General features: G+C 62.6%; 1 protein-coding gene across 2 annotated transcripts in view; it reads right to left on the reverse strand.

Annotated features, from left to right (window-relative positions):
* Nucleotides 1-1,701: 1,701 nt before the first annotated feature.
* CPNE8 (copine 8) overlaps nucleotides 1,702-23,744 on the reverse strand; it is a 67,575-nt gene continuing 45,532 nt past the window's right edge. The window contains exons 13-20 of one of the 2 annotated variants that reach the window (XM_055118394.1): nucleotides 23,656-23,717; nucleotides 18,652-18,698; nucleotides 14,372-14,553; nucleotides 9,556-9,683; nucleotides 8,590-8,692; nucleotides 7,571-7,628; nucleotides 6,497-6,570; nucleotides 1,702-2,909 (exon numbers count right to left, since the gene is read on the reverse strand). In XM_055118394.1, coding sequence (XP_054974369.1) covers nucleotides 2,676-2,909; nucleotides 6,497-6,570; nucleotides 7,571-7,628; nucleotides 8,590-8,692; nucleotides 9,556-9,683; nucleotides 14,372-14,553; nucleotides 18,652-18,698; nucleotides 23,656-23,717 — 888 coding nt within the window. In that variant the 3' untranslated portion in view covers nucleotides 1,702-2,675. Of the gene's footprint in view, nucleotides 2,924-6,496; nucleotides 6,571-7,570; nucleotides 7,629-8,589; nucleotides 8,693-9,555; nucleotides 9,684-14,371; nucleotides 14,554-18,651; nucleotides 18,699-23,655; nucleotides 23,718-23,744 lie in introns of both variants that reach the window. The other variant, XM_055118396.1, reaches the window with a different exon arrangement.

The following is a 23,744-nucleotide window of genomic DNA, read 5'->3' on the forward strand; positions in this document are numbered from 1 at the left end:
AGGAGCGCCAGGAGGACCGAGGAGCGTGTCCTCAACGGACAGGGCTGGGAAGACGGGGCCGCCTCTTCCACCACACAAAGAAACGCCCGTGAAAGGTCTGCAGGCCGGAAAGACAAGGAGGAGCCCAGGTTATATGGTCCGTGACACGTGCACACGGGACCCCGAAGGAGACGGGCAGGACGGGGCCAGGATGGTGGGATGGGGCAGGGGTGGTGGGACGGGGTATGGGATGGGGCTGTCACACGGGGTCAGACTCTGGGTGTCGCACGGGGACAGTCTGGTGCTGACACGAGGCCCGGCCTTCTGGCTCAGGAGACCAGCTGCCGCCGGCCCCAGGGTTAAGTGCCCTGGGGCACACTGGCACTGAGCTCCCTGGCAGGAGGCCGAAGGCCAGGCACACCCGCACCTGAGCCCGGGGTCCACGTGTCCCTCCCGGCAGGGGGACGGCGACGCCCGCAGGGCCGGGAGTGGGTCCGGCCTCGTCCCTGCTCTGCCCACAGGCAGCCCAGGAGGGATGCGGCAGGGGAGCGGCCAGGCCGGGCGCCTGTGGTCTGCATGCCGGACACTGGGTCTGGGCCACCCCCGGCCCACGGTGGACGCCGGTGAGAGAGAAGCCCTCCGAGGGCTTTGGGCAGGAGGGAGAGGGTGCCGGCCCTGGGTGTGACCGTGCCCTGCTGGCCCGAAGAGCCCTGTGCAGGGCCAGTCCCGGCCTCCCCAGAGGGGAGACGCGGGGCGGAGCCGGAGCCCGTGGGCAGAAGCAAAGTGCGAGAGCCCCGGGCTGGGTCTCGTCTGCCTTCTGCACCCAAACATGAGCGAGACCCCAGCCCGCTCGGGCCTGCCCTGGAAATGTGCTGAAGCAGCCTCTTCCTGTGCATGGAGGTGGGCTGCCGTGGGCCCTGGGCCCACCCGAGTTCAGGGGCCCGAGAAGACAGGGGTGCTCACACACGCCCTCCCACCGCACCCCAGGGCCCTCAGCACCCGCTTCTACAGAGGCCCTAGGCCCAGAGCTGAGCGTCTCAGCACAGGAGAGGAAGATCCGGGCCCACCCACCAGAAGGCCAGAGCACTGCCCACGCCAGCTCCCCACACACTACATACATGTGCACACACACAGGCACCAGACACATACACACGCACACAAGAACCAGACACACCACACACACATACACAAGAATCAGACACACTATATACACAAACACCAGACACACACACCAGAAATACCATACACACACACAAGAACCAGACACCACACACATATACACAAGAATCAGACACACTACACACACAAACACCACACACACACCAGAAATACCATACACACAAAAAAAAACCAGACACCACACACACACACAAGAATCAGACACACTACACACACAAACACCAGACACACACACACACACAAACACCAGACACACACACACACCAGAAATACCATACACACACATACACAAGAACCAGACACACTACACACACACACAAACACCAGACACACCACACACACACACACAAGCACCAGACATCACATATGCACACACAGGCATATAAGGACTATATAGGCAGCACACAGGTATACCACACATACACACCACACACATCATACGAAGCACATATAAACGCACCTGCCGCACATCACAACATGCACTCTGCACACATGTGCACACATGCCATGGCCATATGGACACAGAATGTACAGAGCGCAGACTTGTCCTTTCAAAGATTTTAATACATACTTAAAAACGGACACTGTTACACAATCAGAACATGGGAAACGTTGCGTATGTAGAGAGAAATTTCTGTATATAGAGTTTCGTCTTTTCAGTAAAATAGTTCCATGCGTATAAAAGTGTCACCCTCAGCCACTGGAGACAAAGGGAATGAGCGGTAGAAGGAGCCGGGGGAGGGGCAGGGGGGAGGGAGACGGCCCAGCAGGGACAAGGTGGGCTCGAGGGGGCGGACCCTCTGGTAGGCGGAGGCGGTTCCCGATTGCTCCGGGAGTCCTGGAGAATTTAAGGCCATTTGTTCTACAGAAACGCTCCGAGTCAGACCGACAGCCTCACAGAACTGGAATTCTGGCGCGGGCCGTACCCACATGGCGCCCAGGCAGTGGGGCACACGGCATCACATGTGCACGGCGCCGCCGGCCCGGCTGGCTGCAGCCGGACGCCACGGAAGGCTCCAGCTGTGTGTCTGCGTGGGGAGGCGGGGCGCCGGGCCCCTCTGAGTGTGCGTGTCAGACAGGAGAGTCAGGAAGAGGGTCTGACACGCACGTGGACATGGGCTCCTCCCGCTGGGCCGCCCTGTCGCTGCCGGAGAGACACCCTCACGTCGGACGGTCTCTTCCGGGAACAGCCAGGAGAGGCGCCTCCGACGGCACTGCGGCTGCTCGGGGTATTGCTCTCGGGAGAGGAGCGGCGGCCCGAGCCAGCAGCCCGGGTCAGGCTCCTCGCGGACAGTTATAAAAGTGCAGATGCAAAAGTAGCGGCGTGTAAACGTTGGCACAGACTCCCCTCCGCCCGGGCCGAGGACGAGAGCCGAGTCAAACCCGTTTGTGCTTTTCTCGGTGGGAGGCTGGGAGTGAGCGTCTCCCACGGAGGGTCCGAGAAGACGCCGTGTCTCCCGCAAGCAGCCCCACGTGCTTCCCGGGGCCCGTGCAACCACCGTATTTACAGTTTTGGTTCAGGAGGAAAATCCGTTTGGACCCGGGAGTGCTCGGCCCCCGGAAGGCCCGGGCTCGGTCATATCTGCGTCTGCAGCACGTGTGTGGGGGGCGTGTAGGGGGGCGGTGCGGGCGAGGGCTTGACGCCGTGCGCCCGCATGTAGGCCAGGAACTGCTCGGGGATCTCGGCCAGCACGTCCTTGGCCAGCCGGGCCATGCTGAGGATGTGGTTCCCGCTCCTGTCCATGTAGTCCCTGAAAGGCACGAACTGACAGGGGCGGGTCATGGCGCCGCGGCACCAGCACGCAGACGACAGCTTGGGACCCCTGAAGTCGGACTGGCTGGGGGTCCTGAGGGGGCGCTGCAGGCCTGCGTCCATGCCGGCAGAGGGGGAGCCACCCTCTTTCACACCCACTTCATGCCCAATGCACGCTACCTCACGCCTAAAGCACCCTACCTCATGCCTAAAGCATGCTACCTCACGCCTAAAGCACCCTACCTCATGCCTAAAGCATGCTACCTCACACCTAAAGCATGCTACCTCACGCCTAATGCACACTACCTCATGCCTAAAGCACACTACCTCATGCCTAAAGCATGCTACCTCACACCTAAAGCATGCTACCTCACACCTAAAGCATGCTACCTCATGCCTAAAGCACGCTACCTCATGCCCACTGCATGTTATCTCATACCTAAAGCACACTACCTCATGCCTAATGCACACTACCTCACGCTTAAAGCATGCCACCTCATGCCTAATGCACACTACCTCATGCCTAAAGCATGCTACCTCACACCTAAAGCATGCTACCTCATGCCTAAGGCACACTACCTCATGCCCAATGCATGTTATCTCATACCTAAAGCACACTGCCTCATGCCTAAAGCATGCCACCTCATACCCAATGCATGCTATCTCACACCTAAAGCATGCTACCTCACGCTTAAAGCATGCTACCTCATGTCTAAGGCACACGCTACCCTTTGCACCTGCCGCCAGCCCCTGGGAGCAGCCCTAACCCTCGGCCAGAGCGCATGGATCTCTACGTCCACACCCACGCGAGGGCCTCCGTGGCCCTGCAGCCAAAAGTGTGATGGCTGAGCCCTGTCACATGGCACTTGGGACACCTTGCTCGGGTGTCTGCCCACCGCCCCTCGACACGGCCGTCCCAGAGGCCAGGCAGCCTGCCCTGCAGCGCGTGTCCTGCACTGCTGTCTGGGCCTCCGGGCAGCGGCTCGGGCCATCTTGGGGGTGCCCGGGGCGGGATGGAGCAGCACCTGCCTCATCACTCAGGGGCTCTGGCTCGGCCACACCTGCTGGGGTCACAGTGCTCTGCAGGCGGGGGGCCACCAGCGGTGTGAGCACTCAGAGCGGGAGTGCACGGGCAGTTTGGGCAGCTTCTCTCCCAGAGGAGACTGGCCCCGAGGCCGGAGGGCAGGTGGAGAAGCGGGAATGACTGGGGGGGAACACAAGGCCAGAGGGGGCGGGGGGCTTCTGAGTGCCCCCAGGTCAGAGGAGAGCGGGGCCCAGGGAAGGGAAGAGGCACGGTGCTGTCCAGGGCACTGCCTCCCACCCACACAGGAGAAATCTGGGCAACAGCCTGGAGGAGGTGTGGGTGGGGGAAACAAGGCTGTCTCCAAGCTCTGGCCTGTTGCAGAGAATCAGATGTGGCTCCCCTGAGCTCAGGGGTCCGGGGGGATGGGCCGTTGCTCTGCCCCACCCGAGCACTCGGCCCGGGCTCAGGGCTCAGTGCTCCTTGTAAGCAGGATGACCCTGAACTCGAGTCCTTCCTCTCTCCCGAGTCCTCCTCGTGGGCACGAGGCTGCCGTGCAGACACAGCACTGGGCTGGATCCAGCCCCTCCAGCTGGACCGCCAGGCGGTCTGTCCTCCAGCTCGCACGGCCCATGCGGGGAGTGGTTTCTCAGTAGCTTCTACTGACACCTGTAGTCGATCAACTGTGGCCCGCAGCTGGGCAGGGCCAACAGGTCTATAGACAGCGGCCCCCAGCCTTGGCGCCCGTGAATACCTCAAGCCCTCACTTTGCTTCTCTAGAACCCACCGTGAGAGGCGCTAGCTGTTTGCTGCAGGGAAGGTAACAGGGAGGGGCGGGGGGGGAGGTGACAGGTAAGTGGGTCTCGTGGGAAGGTGTGTTCTGTCTCCGAGCTGGGGCGCCCGCTCACCAGTGCTCGGGCCAGACAATCACACCCTGTCCCCTCCCACATGGGCTCACTTTCCTGATTTGCAAATCGATGGAGTCAGACAAAGGGTCAGTGTTCCGGGTGATGCTGGGGGCGGAGCAAAGCCCAGTGAGGGAAAGGAGCTCAGGGGTGGGAGAGAGCCCAAGCCTGAGGGGTGGGGGAGGCCTCAGGAAGGGAGGGATGAGGGTTGTGGCTGCCGTCCTGTCCTGCAGGGAAACAAGGGTCGTGTGTGTGTGTGTGTGTGTGTGTGCGCAAGCATGTGTGTGCATGCATATGAGTGTGCATGTCTGTGAGCAAGCATGTATATCTGTGTGCATGCATGTACAAACATGTGCATGCGTGTGCAATCATGTATTTGTGCAAACATGCATGTGCATATATGTGGAGCATGCATGTGAGTGTATATGTGTGCATGGAGGCATGTGTGTATGTGAGTGTGCATGCAAGCATGTGAATGTCTATATGTGCATGTATGTGCAGGCATGTGTGAGTGTGCATGCATACACGATGGCATGTGTGCCCATGTATGTTCTGGCATGTGAGTGTGTGCATGCATGTGTACATGTATGTGATAGCATGTGAGTTTGTGTGTATGTAAGCAGGTATGTGCATGTATATGCGAGCACATGCACACACACAAGCATGTGAGTTTTTGTTTGTGCATGTATGTTCAGGCTTGTGAGTGTGCATGCAAGCATGTGCACATGAGCAAGCCTGTGAGTGTGTGCACATGTGCATGTGTGTGTGTGAGTGCATTCATGTCCATGTGCGTGTTTCGATAAGCCGCGTGGGGTCAGGTCTCAATGAACACCAGAGGTCAGGACCAAAGGCACTCGGTGGGCAGTGGTGGCTTGGGGTGAGACTGACCCCCGTCCCACTGGCCCAGCATGGCAAGCCTCAGGCCGGGTCAGGCGTGACCCGGTGCCGTGAGGTGGGGGGACGCAGCCCCGACTGCCTCGCCCCAGGGAAGGCTGCGGGCTCCCTCCCACACCCGTCCCACCGACCCTGCGGAAGGTCAGAGGCCGCCAGCGTCCCCTTAGAGTCCCAACACCCGCAGACTCAGACCACTGCACCGCACAGCCACTCGCTGGGGCTGCTCGGAGCGTGTCCACGCCACAGACAGAGGACGAGGCTCCTTACCAAGGCCGCCGGCCCCGCCGCCCGGGAACATCTCAGGGCCGTGTTTGAGACTGCATGCCCCTTCCTGGCAGCAGAGGGGCAAGGGTCACCTCTGACCCTCATGTTTCCACGAACCCAGGGTCATTCTGGACTCGGCTCCCAATCTCTGGGGAGCAGATATGTGAGCCTCCTCCTGTCGCCCCTTCACCCTCGGGGGCCCGCGTCCAGTCTGCTGAGCCCTGGCCCCCCCTGGTGTCCAGGCACTGGTGAAGGACGATCGCCCTCCCCAAGGGGCCCAGCATGGCCGTCCTGCTAGCCTCGGGCGGGGAGCCAGCAGCCCCGCGCCCCGGACACCAGGGCTGGCCAGTGGACGTTCCCGTGTGGCCTGGGCCTGCCCGGTGTCCCAGGCCCCTCTGCGGTGCTGGGGCTGGTGTGCAGCTCTCCAGAGTGACCGTCAGTGCTTCCGGAGGACGCTGCCCCTCCAGCAGACCACCCCAACGCCGGCAGCCAGCCCCTCACCTGCACGATGTCCCTCTCGGCGAACTTGCCTCTGGACGACACCCTGACGTCATCGCCGTCCAGCTCCACCATGGCTGGGGGGGACGAGACGGGCCGTGAGCGAGGACATGCGGGCACGGCGGACGGCGTCCTGGCCTCTGCACACCCCAGGGGCCCCAAGACCCGCTCCGGGCGGGCTGGCACGGAGGGTCAGCTGAGGGTCACCAGGCGCCAGCTGAGGGTCTGGGCGGCCCTGCAGGCTGCCCGGCCCTGCCCAGCTGAGGTGTGGGCAGGACCCCGTCTCGGGGAGATCACCAGTGTCCTCTGTCTCTATCTGTGTGTCTCTGTCTCTCTCATTCTGTTTCTGTCTGTCCCTGTCTCTGTGTCCGTCTGTCCCTGTGTCTGTCGGTCCCTGTCTGTCTCTGCGTATGTGTCTGTGTCTGTGTGTGTGCGCAAGCGTCTCCCTGTCTGTGTCTGTCTCTCTGTGTCTCTGTGTGTGCACGTGTGAGTGTCTCCCTGTGTGTCTGTGTGTGTGCATGCACACATGTCTCCCTGTCTCTTTCTGCCTCTCTGTCTGTGTGTGTGCATGCACGTGTGTCTCTGTGTGTCTCTGTGTGCGTCTCCCTGTCTCTTTCTGTCTCTCTGTGTGTGCGTGTGCACGCGCATCTCCCTGTCTCTTTCTGTCTCTGTGTGTGTGTGCGCGCATGCATCTCCCTGTCTCTTTCTGTCTGTCTGTGTGTGTGTGCACGCACATGCGTGTCTGTGTATCTGTGTGTGCACGCGCATCTCCCTGTCTCTTTCTGTCTCTGTGTGTGTGTGCGCGCATGCATCTCCCTGTCTCTTTCTGTCTGTCTGTGTGTGTGTGCACGCACATGTGTGTCTGTGTGTATCTGTGTGTGCACGCGCATCTCCCTGTCTCTTTCTGTCTTCCTGGGGAATGAACCAGCTCAGCAGATGGCATGTGTCCTCTGAGCGGGGAGCGAGCGGCTGCCTGACCACTGTCTGGGCCCCTGAGCCGTGGACTCACGTCTCCCCACCATGCTGCCGGGGGAGGGGACAGCCCTCTGGGGACCCTGCAGAGCTGCCCTCACTCACCATCAAACTCTGCAGGTCCTACGCCAACGATGATGATGGACATGGGCAGCTTGGAAGCCTGTGTGGGGGGAGAGAGGGAAAGGGAGAGGGAGACAGAGAAGGAGAGAGAGGGAGAGGGAGAAGAGAGGGAGAAAGGGAGGGGGAGAAAGAGAGGGGGAGCGAGGGAGAGATCGAGGGAGAGAGGGACGGGGAGAGAGAGAGGGAGAGAGAGACAGAGGGAGAGTAGGGAGGAGAGAAAGAGAGGGAGAGGGAGAGGGAGAGAGAGAGAAAGGGAGGGGGAGAAAGAGAGGGGGAGAGAGGGAGAGATCGAGGGAGAGAGGGAGGGGGAGAGAGAGAGAGGGAGAGAGAAAGGGAGAGTAGGGAGGAGAGAAAGAGAGGGAGAGGGAGAGAGGGAGGGAAGAGAGGGAGGGAGCGAGGGTCAGTGTGCAAAGACTATGGGTGAAGGATAATGGCCCGGAGCCCCACCAATTCTGCGCGGAAGCTCAGGTCCTTATTATGGGACCATGCAGCTGACACAGGGTCACTTCTCACACACTGTTGTGAGGGAATGGTGTGTGAGGGACAGGCGTGAGGGACAGGCGTGAGGGACGGGTGTGAGGGACAGGTGTGAGGGACAGGTGTGAGGGAATGGTGTGTGAGGGAAGGGACGGGTGTGAGGGAATGGTGTGTGAGGGACAGGTGTGAGGGAATGGTGTGTGAGGGACAGGTGTGAGGGACGGGTGTGAGGGACAGGGGTGAGGGACAGGTGTGAGGGACAGGGGTGAGGGATGGGTGTGAGGGAATGGTGTGTGAGGGACAGGTGTGAGGGACGGGTGTGAGGGACGGGTGTGAGGGAATGGTGTGTGAGGGACAGGGGTGAGGGACAGGTGTGAGGGACGGGTGTGAGGGACGGGTGTGAGGGACGGGTGTGAGCAGGAGAGGTGTGTAAGGACACCTGCAGTGGGAGGGTGGCTGTGGGAGGCATGTGAGTGGGCGCTATTCGGGGTCAGTGCTGACTCGGTTTCCCCGTGCCCACTCACATTCACGATGGACTCCTTGGTCTGCGCCATGTCCGAGATGACGCCGTCCGTCACGATGAGCAGCACGAAGTACTGGGAGCCGTCCTTGACAGAGGCCGCGTATCTGCGGGGGGCTGCGGTCAGCGGGGCCCCTGCGGCCTGGGCAGCCCCTTCGCCAGGACGGGGACACCCGGGGGCCCACGGGCCCTGGGGCCATCACTGGTAGAGAGCCTCGGCAGCCCTGCCCGGGGGCCCGACCCTGGACACGGTCACTGGCGTCGGGTGTCTGCAGTCAGGCCCGAGTTCGGTGGGTGACGGCAGGGCCACACACAGTTCCCCGGGGTGCTCCCCCCGGGTGCGGGTCCCCAGGAGGCGCAGGGAACAGCAGAGGCGGCCCTGCCCTGCCCGGAGCACTGTAGGCCCAGCACTGCTGAGGCAGGAGCCCCCTTAGCACAGCCCAGGAAACAACCAACGGGGCCACGGCGAGGCCCACAGAGAGGGACCCGGCAGAGACTGGCCACCTGGTGCTGGTCACTGGGCCGCCCTGCGGGGGTATCCCGTGGGCTTGGGGGTCACTTGTGGGCTTGGGGGTCAGGCGTGGCGCGGGGGTCAGGCTTGGCGCGGGGGACGGAGCTGGGCCGGCTGTGCCCTCTGTGCTCTCGCCGGCCCTGATAGAGGACACTTCCGTGGGTGGACAGGCTAGTCTGTAAACTGACTGGCTGGTAAATAAACTTATGGCGTGTCTGGAACAGCCTGGGGCCCCCGAGGAGGAGCCGGAGGCTGCAGCCCCGTGGCGGCTGGTCACGCAGGTGGCGGGGCAGACGCTCAGCTGAGAACGGGCAGACCCTCACGGACGGCACCGGGACCCCCGGGACCGTCTTGCTGAGAGCTACCCCCAGTCAAACCGAACTCTCAGAGGTAGGAGCAGATTAAAGCCGAGGCCCAGTGACAGCACAGCGGGACGCACCTCCTTCACCCACAGCTCACCTGGCAACGTGGTTGATGACGGGCGCGAAGTTGGTGGGGCCGTAGAGCTGCACGGCGCGCAGGCTGCGGTAGTAGGCCTCCATCACGCCGTCGATGCCCTCACAGTACGGGTTCTGCGGGTTGCCGTTCTGCAGAGCGCAGGGCGGAGGGCTCGGCTCAGGCCCACGCTCACACTCACGCTCACTCACCCACACTCACGCTCGGTCACACTCACGCTCACCCACACTCACTTGGTCACACTCACACTCATGTTCAGTCATGCTCACACTCACACTAACACTCGCTCACACACGCTCACACTCACGCTCACTCACCCACACTCGTGCTCGGTCACACTCACGCTCACCCACACTCACTCGGTCACACTCACACTCACGTTCAGTCACGCTCACACTCACACTAACACTTGCTCACACACGCTCACACTCACGCTCACTCACCCACACTCACGCTTGGTCACACTCACGCTCACCCACACTCACTTGGTCACACTCACACTCACGTTCAGTCACGCTCACACTCACACTAACACTCGCTCACACATGCTCACACACACCCACACTCATGCTCGGTCACACTCACACTCACTAGGTCACACTCAGTCACACACTCATGCTCAGTCACACTCACATTCACGCTCACACGCTCACGCTCAGCCATGCTCAGTCACACTCACCCACACTCACGCTCGGTCACACTCACACTTACCCACACTCACTCGATCACACTCACACTCACGTTCAGTCACGCTCACACTCACACTAACACTCGCTCACACACGCTCACACTCACTCACCCACACTCACGCTCGGTCACACACTCACTCACACTCACTCGGTCACACACTCACGCTCAGTCACACACTCACACTCAGTCATGCTCACATTCATGCTCATACTCGCTCACACTCACGCTCACGCTCAGCCATGCTTAGTCACACTCACCCACACTCACGCTCGGTCACACTCACACTCACGCTCAGTCACTCACACTCATGCTCAGTCACACTCACACTCACGCTCGGTCATACTCATACTCATGCTCAGTCACGCTCACTCACACTCATGCTCAGTCACGCTCACACTCACGCTTACACTCGCTCATGCTCACACTCACCCATACTCATGCCCACACTCACACACTCACACTCAATCATGCTCACACTCACGCTCAGTCACACTCACACTCACGCTCAGTCACACTCACACTCAAGGTCAGTCACGCTCACACTCACGCTTATACTCGCTCACACTCATGCTCACGCTCAGCCATGCTCAGTCACACTCACCCACACTCACCCACACTCATTCGGTCACACTCACACGCTTACACTCGCTCATACTCATGCTCACACTCAGCCATGCTCAGTCATACTCACCCACACTCATGCTCAGTCACGCTCACCAACATTCACACTCGGGCACGCTCACACTAACCCACACTCATGCTCACCCACACTCATGTTCACGCTCACACTCACACTCAGTCACACTCACGCTCACCTCCACTCATGCTTGGTCATGCTCACATTCTCACACTCACGCTCAGACTCAACTCTCATCACCCATTCTCACACTCAGTCACGCTCACACCCACAGTCACACACAGGCTCGCCCACATTCAACTCGGTCATGCTCACTTTCACACTCACCAACATCTACACTCACACTCACATATTCACTCTCACACCCAGTCATGTTGACACTCTCACACTCACACTCACATTGCCTTTCACAGTCCTGCCCACCAGGGTGCCGGCGGGCAGTCTGACAGGCAGGAGTGGGCCGTGCAGGAGGCGAGCACAGCCCTCCGCCCATCTGGGCCTGTGTGTCTGGGGCCGGGGAGAGGCCGCCCAAGCCCCCTGCTGCCAGACACCCCGTGAGGGTGACCCCGACTCCGCCCGCCGGCTGACTCAGGCCACTGCGGGTGGACTCAGGTGTGCAGCTCTCAGACCTGAGAGTAACACGGGGCTTTTCACGTCACGACGGCCTGTGAGCAGGCGGGCAGAGGCCCTGTGGCCGCCAGCCCTCGCCCTCCTGCTCGACTCCTCCTGGCCACGCCTCGCAGGGCCAACACAGCGGAGCTGAGACGTGGCCGGGGCTGCCGGTGCCGCCTGCCCGGAGACTCGGGCCCAGGGAGGCTCTGGCGGCCTGCGCGCTCACCCCTTCCCGGGTGCCAGGGGCAGTCGGCCCGAGCGGGACCCACAGTCACCTCTGAGGCTTCCGCCACGCCTGGGCTGATGAGACACTCTCCCAGCAAATCGACAAGTTCCTTTAGAAACGAGCTCCCCGGTTTAAAATGACTTACGGTCTCCGCTGACCCTCCTCCTGACGGCAGCTGCAGTGAGGTCTGACAATCTGTCTAAAGAGCTACTTCTCAGACTAATCCGAAAATTAGCCTGTGCCTCTTGGAACAAACGGAGCTTGGGGTGGGCCCAGCACAGCAATAACACGGGGTATTTCATTTCTGGTTCTGCTTTGTTGTGTTTGTTTTACAGTCACACTTGAAAGTGCTCAGGGCTCACTCCTGGCAGTGCTCCGGGAACCGTATGGGGGGTGCCAGGCGTCAGGTCCAGTGACCATAGCAAGGCCAGCGCTCTCCCTGCTGGCCTGTCGCCCTGGCCCGAGGGCTCTCTCTGGAAAGAGCGCTCGGTGTTCAGCCCCGTGAAGAGGGATCTGACGCCCATGTTTCCTTCCACTTAGCCCTTCCCGCCTCTGAGTGACAATGTTCACGCATGGAACACGCAGAGGACAGAGGGCAGAATCCAAAATGGGCCTAACAGCCCTGGGGGTGGCCTGAGTGTCCACCCATGTGTGACCCCTGTGATCTGTGTGTGACCTGTGTGTGACTGTGTGGCCTGTGTGTGACTAAGTATGACCTGTGTGTGTGTATGACTGTGTGTGACTGTGTGTGGTGTGTGTGACTATGCATGACTGTGTGTGTAACTGTGCGACTATGTGTGACTTTGTGTGTGGTCTGTTTGTTAGACTGTGTGTGACCTGTGTGTGTGACCGAGTGTGACTGTGTGTGACTGTGTATGAGTGTATGGCCTGTTTGTCAGACTGTGTGTGACCTGTGGGGGGTGGTGTGACTGTGTGTGACTGTGTGTATAACTGTGTGTGACTGTGACTGTGTGTGACCTGTGTGCAACTGTGTGTGTGACTGTGTGTGACTAAATGTGACTGTGTGTGTGTGACTGTGTGTGTGGCTATGCGTGACTATGTGTGTGGCTTGTGTGTAACTTGTATGTGTGGCCTGTGTGTGACCATGGCTGGGGCCCTGGTGACACTGTCCTGCGCCTGGCTGACCTGCTCTGCAGCCCCGGAGTGGCACCGTTTCAGAGCTGAGTGAGGTGCGGAAGGAGAGATCTTCCTGGCAGGAGAGGTGTGACGGGTTCGAGGGTGCGGAGACGGGCCGGCCTCCGAGGCTGGCGGGGACAGGCGGGAGGCCCGGGGCGCGCTCAGCTCAGCAATTAGCTCCCTGGGCTTTAAATAGCTGCTGACCTTTTCCCAGCACCGACTCCTCCGGTGCGGGAGCGGCCTTCTCCGTCTCTCGCCTCTGAGAGGGCTGGTTCCTGAGACCGAGAATCCCACAGCTCTCCTGGGGCCGGGGGCTCAGCCTCTCCCGGGTGGGGGTGTGGGGCGGAAGGCAAGACGCAGGAGCAGGGCAAAGACCCAGCTGCTGCTCCAGAGATTCTGGGAAACAGAACCGTCCGGAAGCTTCTAGAAGCACATCCGCTCGCAGGGCAGTGGAAGGGCGGGCGGGGTGTGCGCCGGGGCTCAGGCTGGACTCGCCCGGAGCAGCCTGGCCACGAGGCGGGGCCGGAGCCCGGCACCATGGAATGTGCAGAGAAGGGCCTGGACCGGCTTAGACTGGGCCGTCTGCAGCTGGCCTGAATGAAGACCCCGCCGAGTCTGCCGCCCCGCCCCTTCCCCCGGCCAGGGGGACCCTCCACCCCAGGCCGCCCCTCGGCCTCCAGGAGCTCTCCCGAGGGGCGGTCAGCCCCGCCTGCCCTGCCTGGCCCTAGTGTGGGTCCAGTGGGAGGGGCCGGCCTCGGATACTCGCTGTGGGAAGGGGCTTCCATCAAGGGACCCCGGCCGACAGGCTGCCCCTAGAGCCCCTGGCAGCGGGCGAGGCTGGCTCTGACACGGATGGCAGGGCCCTGGCGGGCGGGGCGGGGGGGGGGGAGCCGCTGGAGCTCCCTCAGAGTGAGCCGCCCTGGGCTGGTGAGGAGAGGCGGCACCTTTGCAGGAGCCCTGACTGACCCCCACAGTGCTCACCCCTGCACAGGGCAGATACGTGGCAGTGATACAGCAGAGACGTGGCAGAGACGTGGCAGAGACATAGTAGGAACATGGCAGAGACGTGGCAGGGACAAGGCGGAGATGTGGCAGAAACATGGTAGAGACATGGTAGAGATGTGGCAGGAACATGATAGAGACGTGGCAGGAACATGGTAGAGACATGGCAGGAACATGGTAGAGACATGGCAGGAACATGGTAGAGACATGGCAGGAACATGATAGAGACATGGCGGGAACATGGTAGAGACATGGCAGGAACATGATAGAGACGTGGCAGGAACATGATAGAGATGTGGCAGGAACATGGTAGAGACGTGGCAGGAACATGATAGAGACGTGGCAGGAACATGGTAGAGACGTGGCAGAGACGTGAAGCGACGCAGCAGGGACAAGGCAGAGCCGTGGCAGGGGCCCGGCAGAGCTGGCCCGGGAGATGCCTCCATCAGTCACTCCCAAAGCCCAGCGAGCCCCCGGCTGGGTCTGCCCCGAGGGGGACGACCCCCGGGCCTTACCAGAGCGAACTCGTGTGAGATCCTCCCGTCCGGGGGCAGCCGGGCCCCGAAGCCGAGCGCCGGGAACATCTTGTCACTGTCGTAGTCCTGCACGATCTCGCCCACTGCCTTCAGGGCCATGCCGTAGGCGTTCAGCTGGTAGGGGTTCATGTAGTGCAGCGACGTGGGCTGCGCGGGGTTCCCTGGGGACCACAGGGCCGGCCAGGTGGGAAGGGGGCGGAGACCTGCTGCCCGCCGCCCACCCCAGGGACGGGCAGTGAGGGAGCCGCCCTCCTGCCGCTGGCCCTTTCCCTCTGCCCGTGAGGAGGACGGCGACCCTCCCTGCGGCCTCACCCGGACCCCAGCCCCCAGCTCCCTGCCTCGGGGACTGCAGAGCCCGAGGCCACGGATGGGAAGGGAACGTTGGCAATCGTTCTGAGGTCACACGCAGGAGAGCCGCGTGGCTTCCCCTCCGGGAGCTGCGTCTGAGCAGCCCGCCCGTTTACAGGGAGGCAGGGCCGGGGCAACCCCAGCTGCCAGCCCCTGCCACGTGTCTGGGAACCGGCTCTGCACCGGCTTCCGGGGGCACACACCTCACTGGCAGAGGCTGCCGGTGCGGGCGGGCACCACGCCAACTGTGCCGAGAACTCCCAGCCCCGGGTCTTCCCCAGGCCCCCGATGAGGGCCAGGAGCCCCCCCAGCAGTCCCACGAGAGTCTGCTCTCCTGGGCTCAGTATCCAGTATCAAACCAGGCCGCTGCCCAGGGATGTGCTGGGGTGGGGGGGGAGCGTGCCCTGCAGGCACGAGGCTGTGGACGGTGCTCTGCCCTCAACAGGCCTTTGCAACCTGGCCCACCCCACTGGACGTGTCCACCCCACGGGGACAGTCCCCTAGGCCCTGGGCTGTGCGGCAGGACAGGAGCTGCTTCCCGTGTGTGCTGCCTGTGTCTGCCTTCCTCAGTGCGGTTAAGAATGTACCTTCTGGGGGCCGGAGCGATAGCACAGCGGGTAGGGCATTTGCCTTGCATGTGGCCGACCCGGGTTCAATCCCCGGCATCCCATATGGTCCCCCAAGCACCGCCAGGGGTAATTCCTGAGTGCAGAGCCAGGAGTAACCCCTGTGCATCGCCGGGTGTGACCCAAAAAGCAAAAAAAAAAAAAAGTACCTTCTGCAGTTTTGTTATATCTACTCAGAGTTTTATTCCCCTGACATAGCACACTCGATAAACACGAAAAGTTTATCGAGAAAAGAATTTAATTTTACACATTGATCTCCTACCCTCAATCCTGATGAGTTCACGAAGGACAGATGAGAACCTCAACAAGCTGCCAAGCCATTCCCGGGAGACCAGCTGTGGGCTGGAAACTCCCGGGCCTGCTCAGAGCGGGTGCGGGCTGCTGCCTCCCTCCCTCCAGCCCCTGCGGCCTCCACGCCGGGGCCAGCTCCACCCCCCTGAAGCACACACCACACACGCAGCCACCCACACCTCCAAATTTCACAGGACTGACAGCCAGCGACGTAGAGGGGGCAGCTGCACAGAAGCCCACCGAGCCCCACGGCAAAGCAGAACACAGGGGCTCCCAGCACCCCCAGCTCAGGAAGCCTCCCTGACCGCAGTAAACCACCGCGAGATAGGACCATCGATCAATCACCACAAATGGGCTTTCACTGCCTTATCTTCTGATGACCCCACCTGCCACTTTTGTTGGAGCATCTGGAGTAGATCTTGTGTGTGGGCTATGGAGACAGGCTGGGGGGCGGGGGAACTGGGCGTATCAGTGGAAGGACTGTAACCCCAGTGGGGGGCTGGGGTTGGAAAACTGTACGCCTGAGACAACGGTATTGAACTCTGTAAATGACAGTGTTATAATAAAAAACAAGAAGAGAAAGAGGGAAAGGGGCCTCCTCCCTTCCTGCAGCACTCCGCACGGTAGCCAGGGACGGCTCGGCTCTGACGAATGAGCGAATAATCACAGTGTGGTACAGGCACACAGTGGACGACCGTGCAGCCACAGGAGGGAGGAGCTCGGGCAGTTTGCTGCCACTCGGGCAGAACAGGAGATCGGGGAGGTGAAGGAAGTCAGAGGACAAACACCGGATGGTCTCCCTCATCTGCTGCGGTGTACCGAGTCACAGGGTGAGAGGACACAGGTCTCAAAGGGGTGCTCTGGATCACCCCGGCCCTGGGTGACAGAAATGAGGAGGACAGGCATGGAAAGGTCTAGAAGGAAAGCGAGAAGGGGCAGTGGAGAAGACGGGCAGGGCCAGGGCCTCTACACGGGGTGGGGTGGGGGTAGAGCTCACCACAGAGCCAGCCTGAGAGCACGAGACCCCAGTGACAACAACCAAGCTTCAAAATGTGCCCATGAGGGAGCAGACGGGAGTGGGGAGGACGTGGGGACGCGGTGGCAGGCGGAGGGGTCGGCCCTGGAACACGCATGCCGCAAACTCAGCCGCGCAGATCTTTGTGAGTTGCTCTCTGAACAAAAGAGCCTTTGCAATGTTTCTTCTTTGGATTTCTGGGACACCCCCAGTAGTACTCAGGGCTTTCTCTTGGCTCTGTGCTCAGGGAGCACTCCGGGCACGCTCGGGCGACCATCAGGGGGGCTGGGGATAGAACCCGGGTCGGCTGCACGCCAGGCAAACCCCCTTCTTGCTGTACTATTGTCCGGCCCCTTTACCAGAAAGATCGCCTCACTAGCGCTTTAGCTGGATCTAGAACTTTCTCAGGCTGCCTGGGAATAAACCTGCTCACTGCCCCTCCGAGCACTGTCCCTCCTCCTGGCCAAAGCCCCTCGTCGGGCAGGCACAGCCCAGAGCTGCATCTAGGGGCAGTGGCGGCCCCTCGCCTGGCCACGGGTCCAGGTGGCATCACCCTTCAGTAGGGACAACACCTCCTCAGGAGCTCACATGCCGCCCCCCGCCGTGGGCCTGTGACCTAACCAGGAAGTGCCCGGGCGCCCCTGCCTCCCCCGACTCTGTCTGCCGCCATTTCACTGTGGAACGTCCACACACTGAGGGCAGGAGGCCCCCGTGACCACAGCCAGACTCAAAACCTGTCTCTGCACTTCTGGGCGACTGACTCGGCCAGCTGTACCAGTTTCTCCACACGCAGCTGGATCCCCTGGCCGGCTGGTTCTGCGGAAGTCACAGCTCATCTTTCTCTGTGTCCCCCCAGGTGGCTGGCACGAGGAAGGGCTGCCTCTGGAGAGCTGGGGGATGTTTCTGCTCCCAAGCTTTGAATGAATGTTAAAAAAAAATGAAAGTACCTGTTCTTAAATAGTTGGTGAATGCGCCAGTGACATCTGGGCCCAGATAACCTTATCTTCTACTACTAATTCAGTTGTGCACTGCAAGTGCCTTCAGATTGTCGGTTTATTCTACAGTCCCATTGAGCTGTCTGAGTTCTTCTATTGAATTAACTCAATTCTTCACTTGTCGAGCTAATGTTCGTGTGGGAAAAAGGCTGCTGTTGTAGATCAAGTGGACAATCAAGTGGACAGTCAGCCCTACTCTATATTCCACATTCCACGGGGCAGGATCCACGGGTGAAAATCGTCCCCTGGAGTGACAATGTTGGACAAAACCCAGCCTGAGCTGGGGGCGGCTGAACCCAGGTTTGGCTTCCTTCCTCACGCCTCGTCTGAGGGAGCAGCGTGACAGGGGCCGGGAGGGGAGACGGTCCACACCCACCCCCTCAGCCCGTGCCGGGGGCATGCCCGCTCTTACCCCCCACCCCAGACATTTCATGAAGCGTGGGGCCAGCTGTGAGGACGGGAGGCAAAGGCCAAGCACCACCAGAACCAGCACTTTGGGAAACGTAAACCAGGAGAAACACACGGAGAGCCACGCGCGTGCTCTGGGCACTGACCCCTGACACGAGCACTGCAGACGGGAGCCCTAAGCGATAGAGGCGGGAACACCGCCAGGCTGAGGGGGCTGAGGAGACGGGTGGGGAGCTTCAGGCATGACCAGATCTACGGTTTCCTCGCCCCGGGTGCCTCTGAAGGGGCAGCAAAGCTCACGCGGAGAGACCCTGGTGAACAGTCCCACTTCTACAAAGACAGCAGGTGACCGGAAGCAAAACCGCCTCACGTTTAACAAGCCTGACAGGGACTAGGGACGTGTCACTAGGCCTTGCAGCCTTTTCTACACCTGAACATCTCATCACACCGAGAAGAAAGGAAAAGTCACGTGAATTTTACATGGGAGCTGCAGAAATGCACAAAGCGAGATGTCCAGCGTTCCCGGGGGTCAGAGCACACGTCGTCACCGATGACTCTCGTCTGAGAAATACTCACCATTCGACGCCGTGAAGTCGATAGCCACCGTGAAGTTGATCTGTGTCCTGGGACAGAGTGGACAGGGCAGTCAGCGGCCGTCCCCCGAGAGCGGCTGTGTCTCTGCTCTCCTCACTCCTCCCCCTCCCGCCCCAACCCGCCTCGCACCAACCCTGCAGCCCTTACAGGCGAGGTGACCGGCTGGGGGAGTTTGGTTCAGAGCCCGGGGACGCAGGGACTGGGCCGTGGCCCCACGGTGTGGACTGTGGTGCTAGCTCCTGCGCTCTCAAGCCCGGGCAGCAGACCCAGGCGGAACCTGCATTCGAGCAGGGCTGGGCCCACGGGGTCAGCGGCCATGAGAGGAGGAAAGGGCTGCCGGGCTTCTGGCAAGCCAGGGTAGCGTCCGTGTGTGGGGCCCGAGGCAGGCGAGAAGGGCCCTTCGCTCCAGAGCCGGGCACACGCCAGTGCTCAGACCAGAGCTCTTGCCCAGCACACGCGTGCTTAGAGAAGACGCCCTTCCCACTCACAGCCAGACGCTGTTCACACAGGCCGAGTCCTGGCTGGAAATGACGCCTGCGCTGGCCTGGACTCACACACTTCAGACTCACCCTCACAAACTCCAGCCGTGCACACGGCCCTCTGACCTGGCTGGGGCCCTCAGCTGGCACCGCAGGCCCTGGCTGCAATGGCTCCCACCCTTCTGGGGGGCGGCTCCTGGCCTGACCCTCTCCACACCTGCGTCCGGGGTCTGGCCTCCCCTGCTCTGGGTTCTGAGGATCCTCCCCTGCCCCTCAGGTGCTGGCTCACACCGGGCCAGGCAGAACCGCTGGGGCAGAGGACGGCCCGGCCTGGTCCGAGACGCAGAGAACCTCGGGGACTCCCGTGACGTCGGCCAGAGGGTGGGAGGAGCAGGACCAGGCCCGAGTCAGCAGCCTCACCCCGTGCAGCCGCCTGGTTCCGGCCTCCCCCGACCTGCCCCTGACCTCCGCACCCGTGTCCCCTCTGCTGAGGTGTGGGGGACACAGAGCACCTGACACCTCCGCCCTGTGAGCCAGCAGGGTCAGGGTCAGCCGGGGCCCCACCAAGTGTGGGGGACAGACAGGCCAGGGCCAGCTGCAATGTCCTACTGTGCAGTCGGGGTTCGGAGAAGGGCCCATGTGGGGTCGGCGCGTCCTGACCTGGTGGCCTCCGGGTGTGGGGTGGCAGCACCCCAAAGCGCCTGACTGCTGGGTCACCGAGGTTGCGAGGCAGCTGGGGAGGACCGGGGGCGGGGGAAGGGATCCCCGGGAGGGGCTCAGAGCTCAGGGGTAACGTCCCCCCACCTGCCGCACCTCTGGGGGTCCCCGAGGAGGAGCCGCCCGCCGGGCCCCAGAGCCAAGCGTGGGGCACACACGCCCCCTGTGGCGGCCACGCCGTCCCGCTGCCCAGGAACCTTCCCCACGGGGCGGCCCCTCCGGAGGCCGGCAGCCTGCAGGGCAACCTGGTTTCTCCCTGGGAAAAGCAAGCCGGCACCCGGCAGGGACCGACACACGGACGGTGACGTAGGGGGACGCGGGTCCCGCCCGGAGAGGCCGTGGCCCGAGCAGGGCCTTCTCGCCCACGCAGGCAGCAGGCGGCTACGGGAGCCACGTGCTCCCGCTTAGCCAGAGAGTCTGCAGTGAGCTTTCATCTCACACAACGCCTGCATGAGCACCGAGTCCGGGCTGGCCTTGGGGCGGCTGCCGCGGTGCTGCTGGGAGCAGGACCATGAGCTCCTCCCGCAGGGACACTGAGGCAGGAGTGCGGCAGCCAGACGCCAGTTAGAGCTCTGCCAACGGTCAGCAGAGCTGGCGCGGAGCCAGACCGTCTCTCCGCACTGCTCGGGGCCGGGACGGAGCCAGACCCCCTCTCGGCACTGCCCGGGGCCGGGATGGAGCCAGACCGTCTCTCGGCACTGCTCGGGGCCGGGACGCCTTCCTTCGCCCTCAACCGCGTGATTCTCCCCGGGCACGTTCCTCTCCCTCTCCCTGAAGCTGCCTGTGTGAGCGGGAACAGGAGAGCTGGCCGCCGACAGCGCAGCTCCAGACCGTTCCTGAGCCCCCAGCCCTCAGTCGCTGCCGCTGCCCCGCGCCCACACACCAGGGAACAACGCCTCGGGAGGGTGTGGACAAGAGGGAGGCTGGCGGCGGGCAGGGGCGCAGACCCTCAGCCAGGCGTAATTGCTGCCACTTGCACTTTACAGGGCGGGTGGCACCTCGTGCCCGTCACTGAAGGCACAGCATAAATGCAAACCAGCCGGGCGGGAGACGGTGCAGGTTAAGGCGCGTGCCTGGCACACGGCCGAGCCCTGGCACCTCACATGGTCCCCTGAGCCCCGTCAGGGTTGATCCCCGAGCACTGCCAGGGGCGACTCTGACACACACACACACACACACACACACACACACACACACTCTCGCACGCGCGCGCGCACACACACACCAGCCCCGTCAGGGTTGATCCCTGAGCACTGCCAGGGGTGACCCTAACACACACACACACACACACACAAACACGCGCGCGCGCACACGCACACGCACACGCACACACACACACACACACACCACACCAGCCCCGTCAGGGTTGATCCCTGAGCACTGCCAGGGGCGACTCTGACACACACACACACACACACACACACACACACACACACACACACACGAGTCTCCCAGCCCAGGCCAGCAGGGTGAGGGGCCACCAAACTGACGCTCTGCTAACAACAGGGTCTCACCCAGCCAAGGGCGCGGCCCCCCATGCCAGAGTCGCAGGCGGAGACCAGGGCTGCTCAGGACACTGGGAACTCTCGGGGGCCAAGCCAGCCACAGGCCTCTGAGACCAGGACCCCCGAGGAGCCCGGAACCCCGAGATGCAGAACTCCAGGCCCAGAGGGTGGCTGGACCCCTGGGAGGAGACCCCCACCCCTAAGACGCTCAGGACGCTCAGGATGGAGTGTCCCCGACAGCTCAGGCCTCAGGCTCAGGAGTGCCCTCCCCGCACAGTGAGACCCCCGGCCCCCCACCCACCGAGGCCGGCCCCCACCCACCCACCAGGGCCAGCCCCCACCCACCGCGGCTGGGGAAGCTGCCGAGTCTTGCTGAGTTCAACTCTTAATTTCCCACCGTGCAAAGACAGAACTGCACAGGGGCTGCGGAGGTGAGGACGGGGCAAGCAGACGCCTTCCCGCGTCCCCCACTTCCCTGCCGCGGCTCTTCCTCTCCCTGCCCAGGGCAGCTGCCCCCTCAGGCAGGTGGTTAAACATGCCCATAGCCAGCTCTGTGCTTGGACCACTCCTGGCCCAGCTCAGGGCTCACTCCCGGCTCTGTGCTCGGGGCTGACTCCTGGCTCTGTTCTCGGGGCTGACTCCTGGTTCTGTGCTCGGGGTTCACTCCTGGCTCTGTGCTCGGAACCACACCTGACTCTGTGCTTGGGGCTGACTCCTGGCTCTGTGCTCGGGGCTGACTCCTGGCTCTGTGCTCGGGGCTCACTCCTGGCTCTGTGCTTGGGGCTGACTCCTGGCTCTGTGCTCGGGGCTCACTCCTGGCGGGGCTGAGGGACCTTACGAGGTCGGGTTGGCCCCTGCTCTCTCTCTAGCCTCAGGCCGGCCTTTTCTCTTTGTCTCTCGGCTCAGTGCTCTGGCCCTTTTTTCCCAGGCTCGTTAGAGGAGGGAGGGGGTCTCGGGACTCCCACAGGAAAGGCAGCTGGGCCGCTCTGGGTCTATGCGGAAGCTGCAGGCCCTGCTGGTCAGAGCCAGGGTCAGTGCCTGTGGGGGTGAGAGCAGCTCCCGGGTGCCCCTCCTGGGGGCCGGGTGCTCACGACCCCGGGAACAGGCCCGTCTGGACACGCAGACGCTTCTCTGGGGCAAGTTCCCGAGGGGAGCCGGGAGTGAGGCCGACTCGGACAAGGGCCTCAGCTCTGCAGGGCCGCCCCTCGCACCCCTCGCCCCTCGCACCTCAAGCGACAGAAGCAAAAGCGCCCCTGAAGCTGCAGCCCGGGAGATGCACAAAAGCACCCCGGGGCTCAGAGCCGCAGCCCGGGAGACGCACAGAAGCACCCCGGGGCTCAGAGACGCAGCGAGGAGGCAACAGGGGAGAGAAGAGAGGCGAGGAGAAGCTCCGCTCCGACCCGCCAAACCTGCCCGAGCTGTCCAGGGGGCTGACCTGGGCCTGCTGTCCAGGGGGCTGACCTGGGCCTGCTGTCCAGGGGGGCTGACCTGGGCCTCTGTCTAGGGGGGCTGACCTGGGCCTGCTGTCCAGGGGGCTGACCTGGGCCTGCTGTCCAGGGGGGCTGACCTGGGCCTCTGTCTAGGGGGGCTGACCTGGGCCTCTGTCCAGGGGGCTGACCTGGGCCTCTGTCCAGGGGACTGACCTGGACCTGCTGTCCAGGGGGGCTGAGCCTGGCCTCTGTCCAGGGGGGCTGACCCTGGGCCTCTGTCGGGGGGGCTGACCTGGGCCTGCTGTCCAGGGGGCTGACCTGGGCCTGCTGTCCAGGGGGGCTGACCTGGGCCTGCTGTCCAGGGGGCTGACCTGGGCCTGCTGTCCAGGGAGGCTGAGCCGGGCCTGCTGTCCAGGGGGCTGACCTGGGCCTCTGTCTAGGGGGGCTGACCTGGGCCTCTGTCTAGGGGGGCTGACCTGGGCCTCTGTCCAGGGGGGCTGACCTGGGCCTGCTGTCCAGGGGGCTGACCTGGGCCTGCTGTCCAGGGGGGCTGACCTGGGCCTCTGTCTAGGGGGGCTGACCTGGGCCTCTGTCCAGGGGGCTGACCTGGGCCTCTATCCAGGGGGCTGACCTGGGCCTCTGTCCAGGGGGCTGACCTGGACCTGCTGTCCAGGGGGGCTGAGCCTGGCCTCTGTCCAGGGGGGCTGACCCTGGGCCTCTGTCGGGGGGGCTGACCTGGGCCTGCTGTCCAGGGGGGGCTGAGCCGGGCCTACTGTCCAGGGGGGCTGAGCCGGGCCTCTGTCCAGCAGGATGCCATCCGCAGGCTGACCCCCTCCCTGTCAGCCTCACACTCACCCGCCCTTGATGTAGTCCAGGAAGGAGACCTCGGTCTCGACCAGGAAGGACAGCAGGGTGACCTGGGGAGGAGGGGCCGTTAGCAGGAG

The sequence above is a fragment of the Sorex araneus genome, chromosome 10 (assembly GCF_027595985.1).
Source record: "Sorex araneus isolate mSorAra2 chromosome 10, mSorAra2.pri, whole genome shotgun sequence".
Lineage (NCBI taxonomy): Eukaryota > Metazoa > Chordata > Mammalia > Eulipotyphla > Soricidae > Sorex > Sorex araneus.